General features: G+C 40.8%; 1 protein-coding gene across 1 annotated transcript in view; it reads left to right on the top strand.

Moving 5' to 3' along the window:
* Positions 1–15,194, top strand: part of sorcs2 (sortilin-related VPS10 domain containing receptor 2) — a gene marked incomplete at both ends in the record, with an annotated part of 274,176 nt that extends 258,982 nt beyond the window's left edge. The window contains 14 exons of the mRNA XM_083936714.1: positions 3,282–3,402; positions 3,488–3,621; positions 3,950–4,069; positions 5,776–5,947; positions 6,030–6,216; positions 6,764–6,897; positions 7,508–7,631; positions 10,252–10,364; positions 10,827–10,949; positions 11,112–11,211; positions 11,341–11,388; positions 11,764–11,866; positions 13,864–14,069; positions 15,130–15,194. Coding sequence (XP_083792840.1) covers positions 3,282–3,402; positions 3,488–3,621; positions 3,950–4,069; positions 5,776–5,947; positions 6,030–6,216; positions 6,764–6,897; positions 7,508–7,631; positions 10,252–10,364; positions 10,827–10,949; positions 11,112–11,211; positions 11,341–11,388; positions 11,764–11,866; positions 13,864–14,069; positions 15,130–15,194 — 1,750 coding nt within the window. The remainder of the gene's footprint in view (positions 1–3,281; positions 3,403–3,487; positions 3,622–3,949; positions 4,070–5,775; positions 5,948–6,029; positions 6,217–6,763; positions 6,898–7,507; positions 7,632–10,251; positions 10,365–10,826; positions 10,950–11,111; positions 11,212–11,340; positions 11,389–11,763; positions 11,867–13,863; positions 14,070–15,129) is intronic.

Genomic DNA, 15,194 nt, shown 5'->3' with positions numbered 1-15,194 from the left:
TTAAGAAATGAAGTCTCTCCCCCCTGCCTCCCAATCTCTCCATCAGTAAGTTAGTTGGAGTGAGACTTGTCACATCATCTCAGACTCCAGACTTTGGCCCAGAGATAAGGCCGGCTTCCATCTGTAAGCTGCTGAAAAGGGCAAAGAGAAGGCCACCCACACACACACACCGACACACGGGGGAGAGACTTGTACACTCAGACTCACTCACCATTATCTGCCTTGTGCCGCACGCGCACACACACACACACACACACACACACACACACACACACACACACACACACACACACACACACACACACACACACACACACACACACACACACACACACACACACACACACACACACACACACACACACACACACACACACACACACACACACACACACACACACACACACACACACACACACACACACACACACACACACACACACACACACACACACACACACACACACACACACGACTCTAGTGAGATAGGGTCAGCAACCAAGGAGGGCTGTTGCGGGCAGCTCATGTCTGACAGATTAGCCAGGGTCTATTTCCTTGCCACTGAGTTTCGATTTTTGACACCGCCGCCTGCCATCCCATAATGAAGTCTTTGAGCAGTGACTTAGCACCAAGGACAGGTGTGTGTGTGTGTGTGTGTGGGGGGGGGGGGGGGGCAAAGATTGTCCACCACTCATACTAATGACAGCTGGTCAAATATCAAAGACTGGACAGACTGTCAATGGGCCTATACTGCACCTGCTGCTATGTGAGAGCATCAGGCCATCTTATTACTACTGTCACTCTCGTAGCTCCCTGCATCATGCACTGTGACAAACATACTTTGAAAAACAAACACATTTTTCTCAAAGGAATCCCTTCATCTCATCTCACAAACTAAAACTCTCAGAAATGACTTGCAAACACATCACTGGTAATGTGTTCTCCCTATTAGCTCTGTATTTTAATGAGAGGAACTAAAGGAACACATTTCCCGCTGTGAATGAATGTTCAGTTTCTTTCACTTAGCTGGTTGGAGTGTTGTTTGTCCACTGATGGAGCTCCTATGGCTCTGTAGTGGCTACTCAAAACTAGAAAAAAAAAAGTGCTAACAAACAAAGAGACAGAGTTGAGTTTTACACTTCACATTAAAACTAACACCGATGGTTTTACTGTGTGAAAGACGATCAGTGACACAGTCACACCGTAATACTGTGCGTCCAATTAAAGACCACAGACTGAGTTAAAAGGTCGGTTTACCCAATGCCACAAGAAACACATTTTCTCACTTACCCCTTGAATACAGGTTGACTTTTTAAGGTGCACGCCTCAGAAACTTCTGCACAAATACAAAAGGTGAAGTTTCTTTAATTTAGGCTCCTCAGAGCATTGAATGAATGAAATGAATGTTTTATGTTGGATTCACCCTTTTAAAAGCACAAACTGATAAATTAGAACGTTTCAGTGAACACAAAACTGCTGTAAACGGCTACCTGTTTGTGAACTTTCAAGGGTGGAACCTGTTCTTCAGTCAAAAAAACAGCAGACAAAAGCATAACTGATTAAGTAGTGTCACTAAAAACATGAATACAGCTGCTAAAGACGTTCTGTAAAGGGTAATATACTAAATTAACTTCTTACTATTCAGTCTGTCTTTATTTCACACTACAACTTTGATTGTTATTTGCAGCTGTATTTATATTTTTACTGACACTACTAAATCAGATTATTTAGTTTAGCATCTTTATACAGAACAAAGTCACAAAGTGAAGTGGTCAAGAGGAGGTGACTATGTTATTTAGTTTTTGTTGTTGTATGGTTGGGCTCAACAGATTTGCATTAAGTTTATTTAGTTATATATTTTAGATTAGTTAAATACATAGTCCACCTCTTTACCCATTTTTGGATTAGCTGGGAATCGGCCGCTGCCAAGATGGTGACGTCCAGAGTCGCCCCCACACTGAGCTTCACAATAGCTCTTAAGAAACCTGTGGGGGATGTCTCGAGGACTACGTCCATGTTTTATACAGTCTATGATGAGGATCAGTGTCTCAGCTCCTCTGGATCACCCATTCATCATACTGTCAACAGTATTCAAAGGCACTATGTCATTGGTAGAAAGTAGGTCCAGTGAAAACGTTGGTGAATTGCTGAAAAAGGTGAATTGAAACTGTTCTTTGTTTGCAAAAAGAAAAGCAGGCAGTTTATTTGTAATGTTTGCAGTGCTTTAAGCAAAGACTCATTTAATTTTAATTATTAGATATCTTAAAATCGCAGCACACACCAGAACTGTCTGCATGGTTAGATACGATTAGAAGTCAGTGACATGGCCTCACTATGTTGCATCAGCTTGGGGTAATTAATTGAATTGATTAATTGCAGATTGTTTCGTAATATGCCTCTCTGAAGCACAATACAACTGAAAGGACCTTGAAGTAGTACCTGCTTTTTCTTTTTCATAGACTTGAGGCCCTGTCTCGTTGATGCGCTCTGAGTCAAAATCTAGTTTTAAAATTTTTGGTTCATATGCTTAGAAAGTGAAAATGTGTGTCTTTGAGCGAAATGTAATGAAGCTGCCACGGATATTCTGCAATGTCACTTAAAAGGCAGTCGGATACGAACGCATTAGGAAAGGGGGGAAAATAGGGGTCCACAGTTCATTTTGGCACCAGAACCTCCGAGCAAATTAACCGGACCCTTGCAAGTGGAAAATGATTACTTTTTGTAAATTGAGAGAAGTCGTCCTTTAAGAAATGTAAAGTAGAAATACATAGAGTTTTGATGAATAAGCTACAGACAGAGCTAAGAGACAGACAGACTGGGGAGCAGCAGACAGACATCTCATGAACAAGAGAAACAACAGCGGGTAATGTGGGACAGCAGCATATGAGCACTCAGTCGAGGCATCCATCACTTTACTAGAACGGCAGCGGTGAAGACATCAGTAGTCCGCCAACAGCACAGCAACATATGTCACGTCGCCAACTTGTGTCACAGTCTGCTTCAAATAACGATCTGACTGACAGACAGGGAAAAGACAGCTGAGTTCAGGAATGGGAATGGGAGGCATTACCTGTATTGCACTGTAACACATCACCATCTGGTGGAGAGGATGGGGGACTGCAGCTCTGTGACGGGAAAAAGGAGTACTTGTTCATGGCCGCGGCTAAGGCTGAAACTGGCGATATTGAGATTACAGTCATGCTATTTTTTATCAGATCAGACTGATTTAGAACGAAAGTCATTTCTTACAGCTGCTTTGCGTCCGTGGTGTGTGTTCACAGGGTGTTTGGACACATCAGCTACAGGTCAGACTGGGAGTTGGTCAAAGTGGACTTCAGGCAGTCTTTCCCCCAACAGTGCACTGAGTCAGATTACGTGTCCTGGCAGCTCACAGACCTGCAGGTAAGGCATACACACACATATACAGAGAATTACAGTACATGTGCTTATATTTAAAAGTGAACTCTAATTTCTCCATGGTCACCAGGGAGAGAAGTGCATTATGGGCCAGGAGCGGAGTTTCAGGAAAAGGAAGGACACAGCGTTCTGCGTCAAAGGCAAAAGCTACACATCAGCTCTCACCACCAAACCCTGTCAGTGCACCGAGAGAGACTTCAACTGGTGAGCACTCCACAGACAGACAGAGACATAGATTGATACATCTTTAAAAAAAAAATAGCCAAGTGTCCATTAAATCTAAATCTGTGCACATATGTTAAAAATATATAAACAATATTTAATCTGTGTTCTGTGACAACTCTGCAAATTTTATTTCATAAAATAACTTCAATAATCCTTATCATATATACAGTACATATGCAAAATGTGCATTATGCTCGCATGAACGTTTACACATACATATAGTGCTACAGTTCTAAATTTGTACATCAATGTGTTTTTATATTTACCATTCCATCGTGTGTGTGTGTGTGTGTGTGTGTGTGTGTAGTGACTATGGTTTTGAACGGTCCCAAATCGAAGGCAACGGCTGCTTCGCTGACTTCTGGCATGATCCAGATTCACCACCTGAAGACTGCCATCTAGGACAAAACTACGAGTCCAGCACTGGGTCTGTACACACACATGCACGCACGTCCCCACATGGCTCTTTCTGGGTCATTATCGATGTTGGAGTCAGGATGTGCTTAGTGTAGCTCAGCTTAAAGACTGGACAGAGAAAGCTTGTTGCCGTTCTCTCTGCTCTTGCCTCTGCTTGCAATTCTCTGCTGATATTCTTGCTTTTGTTCTATGATATTTACGAGCAGCAGCTCCTGGATACTTAAAAATAAAAATCACTGGGACTACACACTTTTCGTAGATAGACTACTTCCATAACTAAATATTTTTGCAACCTTCTTAGTACCGTGCAACCTTGGCCTACCAATAGCACAAGACCACAGTTAGACGGGGCCAAAGCTAATTAGCAGCAAGATGCCTTCCTTCTCTGCAGGGAACTACCACAAACTTCTACTGACGATTGCAGTACTGGAAACTAAAATCCACAGGTTAGAAGTGAATGGATAATGTAGGAATGATACAACTTTACCATGGCCCCAAAACAGTGGACAAGATAATGGTAACACACGGCTAGTTAGCACTACAAAGAAACCAGATGACTGTGTACAGGGTGGTAAATCTCTCTGGAACTCTCTTGGTGCTAAGCCTAAGATTTTATTGTGAAAGGTAAGAATGGAAGAAGTGAAGCTATCTGCGCTGCTTTTGTCGAGGTTGAAGAAGAGAAATAGTTTTCCGTCTGCACACAGCAGACCTCTGTTGATGTCTTATAATCCTCCAAAGTAAACAACACAATGTGATGAGAGAGGAAATCACCAATATTCAAAATAAGAACTTTCATATGGAACTCAATAATAAGTAGCACTCCACATTATGGCACATTCAGGTCATTTAGGTCACCCCAATGACACATCACGCTCACTGCGCACCATACATTTACTGTGTTGTGCATTGTGCATGCCCTAAGTTGCGGATGCCTCATTGATTGCAATGGTTCCGCACAAAACTGATGGAAATGTGTGCTCGTTCGCCAAGTAAGTTTTAAAGGTGTTATTTTAGACAAAGTCAGATTAGCTGTTTCCCCATTCTTCCAGTCTTTTTGCTAAGCTAATTGCCTCTGATCTGCATCTTTAGACACATATGAGCTTGAATTTGATCGTCTCATCTCACTCTTTGAAAAAGAACAGTCTTTTTCCCAAAATGTTGAACTTAAAAATGCATTTTTAACCCTTTTAGGTCATATCCCCAGCCCCCAGTTGTACAAATTTTTAACAAAAAAAAACCATTTGTAATGTATTATGTATAATGTAATGTAATGTAAATCAAAATCATGTTTCTTCCTGTTAAACAAAAAGAATCATGTGCTTACATAAGCTGGTACCCATAAGCTGGTTTCCACCAAAAATATGACATCCACCCATCAAATCAATCTGCAGCAGCACATAAGTAAGATGCATTCATAAGCTAGCTAGCTAGCAACAGCAAGGACACGAGTTGTGACGGCATCGACACACAAAGGGGAAAACAATTGCAGCCAGCTGTCTTGGCTGGTAACAATGTGGCTGAGGTCTAATTCAATGGAGGGAAACTTTGCCAATTTTCAACTGGCTCTGGAGGGAGGCCAGGCGACATTCATCTGCATGTAATGGCGTGACACAGAGCCAGTTGAAAATCAGCTAATATTCCGTTTCACTAGGACTTTGATAACTCCGCATACACATTAATACTCTTACACTTGTGCTGTCCTCTGCTGTGTTTCAGCTACAGGAAGGTGATAACTAACGTGTGTGAAGGGGGTCTGAACAAACAGCAGAGCACCAAACAGCACAACTGCCCTCTGCTGCCCCCTAAAGGAGTACAGGTCAGCATCAAGGGGCAGATGTTAGCCGTGGCACCTGGCGATGACATCACATTCATTGTACACCAGGAACAGGTAGGATTAAAAGTTGCTTTCCTGTCTTCCTTTCCTTCCATTCAATTTGAATCTGCTGAAAGTTCTCGTACCTTCCTACCAGGGCGACACCAGCAGCACCAAGTACCAGGTGGACCTCGGCGATGGGGTTCGTGCCATCTACCAGAACCTGACCGTGACAGATGAGCCCATCCAGCATCGCTATGAAAATCCGGGTGTTTACAAGGTCACGGTGAAGGCGGAGAACATGGCAGGGCACGACGAGGCCACCATGTACATCCAGGTCACAGGTCAGCCTCCCGCACAGTCACAGAATGTTTTATATAGTTTTAAGACAACTGTGCATATTTTGTCTTTTTGGAAGGTAGTTTTTAGAGGACTAGTCCAAGTTAAGTCTCAACTCTTTAGGGTTGTGTCTCGGGGAATTGGGACAAAACATGCCGTGAGTCCCCACTCACCCACATTTACAGCGTACTATACAACAAAGACAGATACACAGCTACCACAATAAAAACTAACTATGATAAATAATAGAATTATGATTAATAATATAGTTTGAGATAGTAAAATGTGAATAGTAGCAATAATAGCAGTAACAAATATGACTAATAATAATAACAACAGTATCTGTGGGCATCAAATAGGACCATGGCAGGAAACCATGAAATCATGTCTGAAACTTGAGATTTAATTAGTTTGGTCTCAGATATTGTAATATGTGACCTGTTATTTAAGGACATTGGAAATTAGCTGTACACCTCTCACCAGCAATTTTCAGTTTTTGAATGAAGTTTGTTTGCTTTGTAATTTTATAAATTGTATTTTATTGTCTTACAGCCCCTCTACAGGAAGTGCACCTGGAAGTGGTTCCCATCACCGGGAGAAACCATGAGGTCAATCTGACAGCCATAGTTCTTCCCACTGAGGCCAACCTGTCCGTCTTCTACTGGTGGATAGGAGACAACCTGCAGGTAAAGGACACACTGCAAACTTCTCTTATAACATTTACAAAGACCAAATTCTATCAATTATTTACTCTTTTTTCTAAAAGTGAACATGCCAGCTAAAACATTACATTACCAAATCTGATAGATACAGAGCACTGTGGAAGGTAAATGCAATTTTTGCCTTTAGCTCTGTTTTTGATCTCTAACAACTCCTGGGAAATATATTTATCTCTTTAGCTGCTAAATGCTCCACTATGATCACCAGCTGATCTCCCACTATGTCTGTCTGCTGAGCAGGTAGTGTATAGTGGCTTTTTAGAGCTTTTCTCTGAAAATGAGAGCGGCTGTAAACAGTCTAGCGTGGTGAGAGCGAATCAAATGACTAAAGTTGCAGCTGGACATCGAAACGATGAGCTGAAACTCACTATAAAGCTCTGTAAAGCCGAGGGGAGCTGCAGATTCAGCTGGAAATCCTCACTAGGTTCATTGACACATTGTTAGTGGTGTAAAATATCAGTTTGAGCCCTATTCCATTGTCATCAAGGAAGCCATTTTGTGGTGCTACACTTTCCAGTCACACTGAATACACAGTTGACTGAACTAACAGCCAACCTGTTGTGACTTTCTTCTGTAGCCCAAGCTGACTCTGCAGAACAGCCTTCTGACTCGTTTCCCAGAGACAGGAGAGGTTTCCGTCACTGTCCAGGCTTCTAATGGTCGATCTATGGTGCAGGACACAAGGACAGTTCGAGTCTACGGTAAGGGCCTTTTTGTAGAGTTTGGTTGATGCAGCAGCAAATATTGAATGTCCACTATCAATTCATGGGCAACAGCTCCGTAGGACCTTCCTGCAGTTAGCATGCCAATTGCACACTCCCTCAAAACATCTGTGGCATTGTGCTGTCTGATAAAACTGCACACTTTAGAGTGGCCTTTTGTGACCAGCCTAAGGCACACATGTGCAAAAACTATGCTGTTTAATCAGCATCTTGATATGACAAACTAACAGAGATTTAAACAAATTTGTCAATAGCATTTGGGAGAAATAGGCCCATATCTTTGATTTCAGCTCATGGGAAATTGGAGCAAAAAATGTTTATATTTTTTTTCAGTGTAATAGCTACAAATAAGACATTTTCCATAGATGTACAAAAAACAAACAGTCATGACAAGCTTCTCAGCAGGTATGTCCCTGAGTGGTTGTGGAAAATGATAGAAATAAGAATAGGTAAGACGAAGCTACATAATGTCGGCCTGACATCCTTTTAAATTCTGTATGGTCCTTATAAAGTTTGAGGGAGCGTTCTGCCGATGGCACACTTATGAGATCTGATGTTGTTGAGCCTAAATGAAAGAGGTCTGGTTTATGACATTTCAAATTTAGACTAGTTACTGTTTGAAACAGTACAGTAATGCAACATTGACTGACTTGTCATTTTTATGTTTAAATTATGACTGGGATCCACTTCTGTTAAAGTAAGCTATTTTTATTAAAACATTAATCTTGTTTCCTGTACACATACGTCTTTGTAGGGCTGAAATGATTCCTCGAGTAAATCATTAGCAATCAATGCTGCGTTTAATCCAAACTATATACAGAGCACCGTGTTGAGGTGGCGGTAATGAGCTAAAAATGTCCAACCGCCGTAAAACAAGGAGAAAAAGATAAAGAAGAAGCACAGCCGGTAGGTGCAGAAAGCAAAATGTAGCAGGGAGAGAAAGCGAGTAGGGAAGAAGAGAAACTGTCAAAGCGACAGAAACAATCAAAAGTTTGGGACCACTTCAAGCTCTAGCTTAAGGAAAACTCTGTGCAGTGTGTGCATTGTACAGTGTAATTAGCGTATCATAAAAGCACTACTGAGATGCTTCAGCTTACACTTAGTTGCCATGAACGTCAATCAATGTGGTGTTTAGATGTGTGCCTGTGCAAACAAATACGTTAATTATGGCTTCATACAATGGCTAGTAAGCCGTGTAAATCAATGTGGTGGCAGGTGTTTACATACTATGCTGAAGGCTGCCCTACACCCACTGACCCTATTCACTGCAATCAAACTTAAGTGAATATACACACATAACTTCATGATGATGCATAAAATACCGCAGTGACCAAAATATCAGGTGGTGTAACTTAAGTAACAACGCAGCCTAAAGTACACCAGTCTAATACAGTAGGTATATTCATTTAATGTAATCACAGTAATGGGTATAGGGCAACCTTCAGCATAGTAAGTAAATATACATTAGTCAGTCTCATAAACTTAGTCATGATATTTAGGCCTAGTAATAAATGTCTATATTATTTCATCTTTTTTGTCCAGAAACCAGTAACTTGTTCATTTTAGGAGACTCATCTTATTTTTTCTTTTGTATATAGTATTGTGCGTTAATAACCTTTTCTTATCCTATTATTCTTATCCCTTAATTAATCAGTGGAATAATGGATAGAATACTTGATTACTAAAATGATAGCTGCAGCCCTACCTCTTTGTATGCTGTATGTCAGCACATATTTTGGGATATGGGCAAGCTACTTCCATCTGTTAATGCACATCTGCATGGACAGATTGAATTCCCAAAATATGATACCTCCAAGGTGATAGCCAACAATGTGCATCTGCCTATTCAGCACACATCTGTGTGTATATATAGTTTGTACATCAGCATTTTCTTTTGTATTTTTTGCTTTTTAATCTTCAGCAGCCAATGTGCAATATATGTGGCTTATAATATACTGCTGTAATGACTGAGTTTTTTGAACACAGACTGAGTGAAATATAGACATAGTCGTGACGTCACCCAGAGGTTTTCTGAAGAGTCCAAATTAAGCTCAAAGTGGGTGGGTCTTGCTGTCACCATCTTGGCAGAGCCTGACGACTAACCACTGATTTGGAGTGTGCATGGAGCTAAGGCGGGCTGAAAAAGCCTACAGTCTATGCAAGCCACCTGCCCTATGCAATTCTGCATAGCCTTAATATTATTTAAATTGGTGAGATATACACTAGAGATCAAAATCTGAGAAAGAATTATAAATACTTGATTTGTTGTGCTAGTGCAGCAGTGGTACATCCAGAGCTGATATTCTATCAAATTCTGAGCAATAAAAAATAACAAGATTCAGAATAAATCTAATTACAGTTGTAATGTACTGGGAAATTAGCTACACCCAAAACAGTTGTTTTTTGTACTAGGCTGTGAAAATGTTTATTTCCGCTGTAAAGTTGGGCACTTTAACATGGGGGTCTATGGGGATTGACTCTTTTTTCAGCAAGTGTCCATTTGAGGACTGCAGTTTAGGGCACTTCTACGTTTGCTTCTCTTTTCAGCCACTTTGTTTTGAATGATTACTTACTACTCCCATGTTCTGTCTGTCCCCAGATGACTTCCAGGTCATCCCTCTGAGTTTCAGCACGAACCTGGACCGCTTCAACCCAAACATCCCAGAGTGGAGAGAGGACATAGGCCAGGTGGTCACCAAAATACTCGCTAAGGTTGGACTTCCACTTTTGTTTCTGTAAGAGTGTTGAGGGTGGGGGACAGGGGGTGCTGAGGGGAACATAGCAGGTCAACAGTAAATGTTCTCTCTCTCTCTCTCTCTCTCTCTAAAAATAAGCTTATTTTATAGTGTCTAGTCTAACGTCATCACACATAAATACAGTGTGTACTGTATACTGTATGCAGAAATATTCAAATACCCTGCCTGCTGTTTAATGAAGAGAAGTTAGTGTACACTGGGTTTATCCAAGCTTTTCCCACTGTTGTGGCTGTAAACTAGGTTTATGTGAGCAGTTCGTGGCCCACAACAAAAGAAAAACAATGAGCTAAAAGAAGCTGGAGTTCATTACTCCTAGTGATCCATTTCTCATTACACAGTCATTTGATTCATTATTAACACACAAATATTTATTAGAGCAGCTTTAAGTTGTAACTGACCTTTCACCGTCTGACCTCAGACCACAGGCGTCCCTCTGGAGTCCCTGGTTACGGTGGTGAAGCCGGGCCTCCCCACCACTGCTGACTTGTACATCCTCCCACTGGACAGCAAACCAGCCAAGAGGAGCATATTTGTGGATAAGGTACACATGCACAGAAGATAATATCCAGTAAATACTTTTTTCTTTTGCCAATCGCCAGACCCCTCCATCTCCACACTGCTGCGGTGTAGTTTAAGTGCAATGTGTCTGCCAAACTATTTATCACAAGTATTTTCCCTTAATTTCATATTTTCTTATCCTCAGCGCATTCCAGCCATCATACAAGCGTTCAATGGCAACAATGTCAGCTTCATGGTGCGAGGAGGTCTCCAAGTGCTGGTGATGCTAGCCGACCCAAACGCAGGTACTGAATATCAAAATGCCATTTGCATAACTTCCCATATAGCCTGCAAAAACTCAAACGAAAAACTTGCACAACTACAGGTTTTGATGTTTTTAATGATAATTGCATGTTATTGATTCATTTTCTAAGGGCTAGGTCTAATTGCTAATGACTCAACAGCTACGGCAGCAGAGACCGGTGCGTTCATATACCATACACCTGTGGCTTTTCTGTATGGATGCTTAACCTCAATGCTCTCTGATTCCTGTGCCTTTTCCTTCCCTGATTTCCTAAAAAATCCAAATCTTTTCCAGTTTAAAGCCAACTGTGTGCATTTTCATCCACCTGATCATCCCTCACCAGTTCAAAATGGTCTTGTTTCGTGTGGAGGGTTTTTTTCTTCCTACCACTGTGTCCCTTCACTTCTGCAGTTATTGACTCAAGATCTTCTTTCTCACTATTTTCTGGATTTACCTAAGTTAAATACTGTAAATGTGAAATCAGTATGTTCTCATTGTGAAAACATGATGCCTTTTTCATTAGTTTGTGTGTGTGTGTATATCATCACCTCAGGCTACCATGGAGCTGCTGGAAGTCCAGGTGTATGGGCTCTAGCGGTCATTTTCCTAATCAGCATCATCGCTACTGGCTCCTTTATCCTCTACAAGTTCAAAAGGTGAGCAGAGAAAGTAAAACTTAATGTATTACGTTTGCCAAAGTTGCAGCAAGGCACAAAGAATTCTGAATTTGTCACACAGCATTTCACAATGTTTACAAGCTTTGCCCATAACTCACCAACTCACAAAACAGCATGATTTTAAGAGTGTCAGGACTGAGACTGTAGATCAGTCAGGTCAGGTTGGATCAGGGACTCTTAGGGCACACTCACAGCTGATCCTTGCCATGCTTTAGCGCAGGGGTGTCAAAGTGATCCATTAAAGGGCCGTGTGGCTGCAGGTTTTCATTCCAACCAAGCAAGAACACACCTGACTCGACTTACTCAATCACCTGAACTGTCTTCACACAGTTGATTTGTTGGACCAGGTGTGTTTTTGATTGGTTGGAATGAAAACCTGCAGCCACTCGGCCCTTTACTGGATCAGTTTGACACAGTTGCTTTAGCGTGAACTTCCCCAACGGCCCATGCTCGCTTGCACTCACATTACTTGAAATGATCCGACGCTCAGCTCAAATGCTTTTCGCTTATAGACGTCATCTTATAGTCAATGAAACGCCCCAAATTAATATGCCTTCATAATGACATCATGATAAACGCAGAGAGGAAAACGGGAAAAAAAAGACAATCAATGTGAAGTTGACGTTCTTGTTAGAGAGGTGGAAAAAAGAAAAAAACATGTTGTTTGGAGGACACAGTGAGGGCATTACTAAAGACAAAACGGCCGTAGAGCTGTAACATGTTGCAGAAGCGTGTGCTCTTATAGCAACATGAGTGCAGTCAACAGCACCGATTACATTTGAGAAATAGGACATTGCTGCAACTTGCCCCTTTTTCATTTCCCTGTTCTCAGAGATCCAAATGAACCATGGGAACAGTCCTTATTTGTTAGTGAATCAGCGAGTGTGCGTCATTACGCATCGGGCTGTCATACTAACCATTTGATTTGATTGATCTAAAAAAACTACAGGTGTGGGAATTAATCTAATCTAATTTTAAAAACAAACACATTGAAAACAAAATCTACCAAACGGATAACAGCATCAGTGTGGAAACGTTATTTGTCCTGTTCACAGTATAATTTATGAGAATAGAAAACTCCATAACATGCAAGTATTGTTTAATAATCATAGAACATATTTATGAGTTGAGGGTTGTTTTTTTTCAAAGATATCTTCATTTGAATGTATGATTCTACATCTCATTGCTGTTTTTTTTGCACTGCAGAGAGAATCATTCATATGATTAATGAGAGGGAATATTTCCGTTTGTTTTACACAATGGTCTCAGTTTGACACAGTTTCTCGTGATTCATCCTTCTGCAGTCGGTGTCGCCGTTTCTCATTTCTCCCGTTTCTTTGCGTACGCCTGGGTCAGAGTGTGCTTGGAGGGCCTCACATTCTCCTGTCAAGTTTGCTTTTTATAAATCCCAAATCCAAAGAAAGTGGCGTGCGCCCTCTTCTGTGTGTATGCCACCTTTATAAATGAGGCCCCTGGCCTTTTGCACAATTTCAGCTATTTTAATATTCTCTTCAAATATTCAGCTTTTTTTGATAATTTTGCACATAGTCAGCTTTTCAATATTCTCTTCAAATATTCAGCTTTTTTATATTTTGCAAATATTAAGCATTTTCTCAGTGTAGCTTCAGCATTAAAGCATTTTCATGCATTTTCCGCAGGAAATGTATTTTCTAGTTTAAAATAAAGTTTATTTTTATTTAGAGATTTTATTTTTCAAAATGCCCTTCAAAAGTCTGTTTCTATATTATCATGGCATTTTTTCCAATAGCGATTATTTTCATATCAGGTTATACAGTACACACACATTGTTAGCAGTGTTAGCTAGCTCCTCCTGTCTGTCTTCTCTGTTAAACATCTTTTGATCAAAAGCACCTCACTGTGTCCCGAACACAAACATCCACCAAAAAGTCACTTGAATAAAAAAAACATGCAGTGCAAAACTCCATCCTCATCTTACGAAAAAACAAATCCCACAGTCCTTGGTTTAGGACTGAGGATGCCTATCCCCCGCTGTTTTTCAGGAAGCTCCCCGGCAGCCGCAACGTCTACGCTCAGATGCACAACGAGAAGGAGCAGGAGATGACCAGCCCCGTCAATCACAGCGAGGACACTCAGCACATCATCCAGGGGGAGGAGTTCATCGACGACGACCTGGACTCCCAGACTCTAGGTAACGCAGGAGGTAGCCCCGCCTTCCGTTCCCTTATAAGGACTACCACTAACCACTGCTACTAAAACCCAAGCCACTAACACCAGCAGCTAACACACAACAAGGTACTGAAGGACTCCCCTTTTTCATCCTTATTACTGCTATCACTACAAGCCTTTTGGCTTTGAAACTCATGTTTAAATCGCCAATCCTGTGTTGGTCACAAGGCTCGCAAGCACATTCAAATCATATCATATTAACAATATGCCATAGCACAGGAGATTATGTCACTTAAGTGTTATAGGATTAAGTTATTTCTTTCATTTAGACAGCTATCGTAGCAGCAGGTCATTATTGTTACCAAATTAAAAGGTTACTAATTTATCATTGGATCATGGTAAATAAGGTCATTTCTATTTTCTAATGTGATTATTTGTCTCATGCCTTTAATTTCAAAAGTAATGTACAGTATATCAGAATCAGAAACACTTTAATAATCCCTGGGGGAAATTGTTTTTGTTGCAAACTCCAGCTATACAAACAAAATATTTAACAAATTGTATTTTATATATATATATAATTTAATATATGATATGATGCTCATGCAATGCCTTGTGATCAGGGATGTAGTGGAACGTTTACAGGTCTCTTCGTGGTGATGTTAACAACCATGATTACAGGTTTTCTCCATTGTGTACACACAAAAAAGACTATGAAAACTTGAAGCTCATGTATCAACAACAAGCATTCAAGCTCCACAATTCCAGGGTTTTCCTTAAAATAGAAATTCTATATCACATTTTTGCAAAACTCTATGGACAAATCAAATTATTTAGTACTTTGTTCACCTGGACACCAACACTGGCCTTCAAAAGGCCACCCCCTAATTTCCAATTGGTCTCAATGTTTAATTCAGCTAAAGATTTGTGGAGTTTTGATAAAATGGTTCTGAAAAATTGAGCTATAGTTTCAGAAAACATGTTTAAATGTAGAACATTTCTCTCCACAGTGTATCATGTTCTGGACTTCCTATTCTATAGCATTGCTCATTATGTTTGTCTGTGTTCTGTTTCTGCTTCCTTCTTGTTGCCAGGCAACCATTCAGGTGTGGTTCTGAGCATCAACTCCAGAGAACTACACAGTTACCTAACCAGCTGA

The sequence above is a fragment of the Echiichthys vipera genome (genome assembly GCF_963691815.1).
Source record: "Echiichthys vipera genome assembly, chromosome: 22".
NCBI classification, from domain to species: domain Eukaryota; kingdom Metazoa; phylum Chordata; class Actinopteri; order Perciformes; family Trachinidae; genus Echiichthys; species Echiichthys vipera.
Note: the sequence above shows the minus strand (reverse complement) of the source record. Positions and strands in the feature narration are given on the sequence as shown.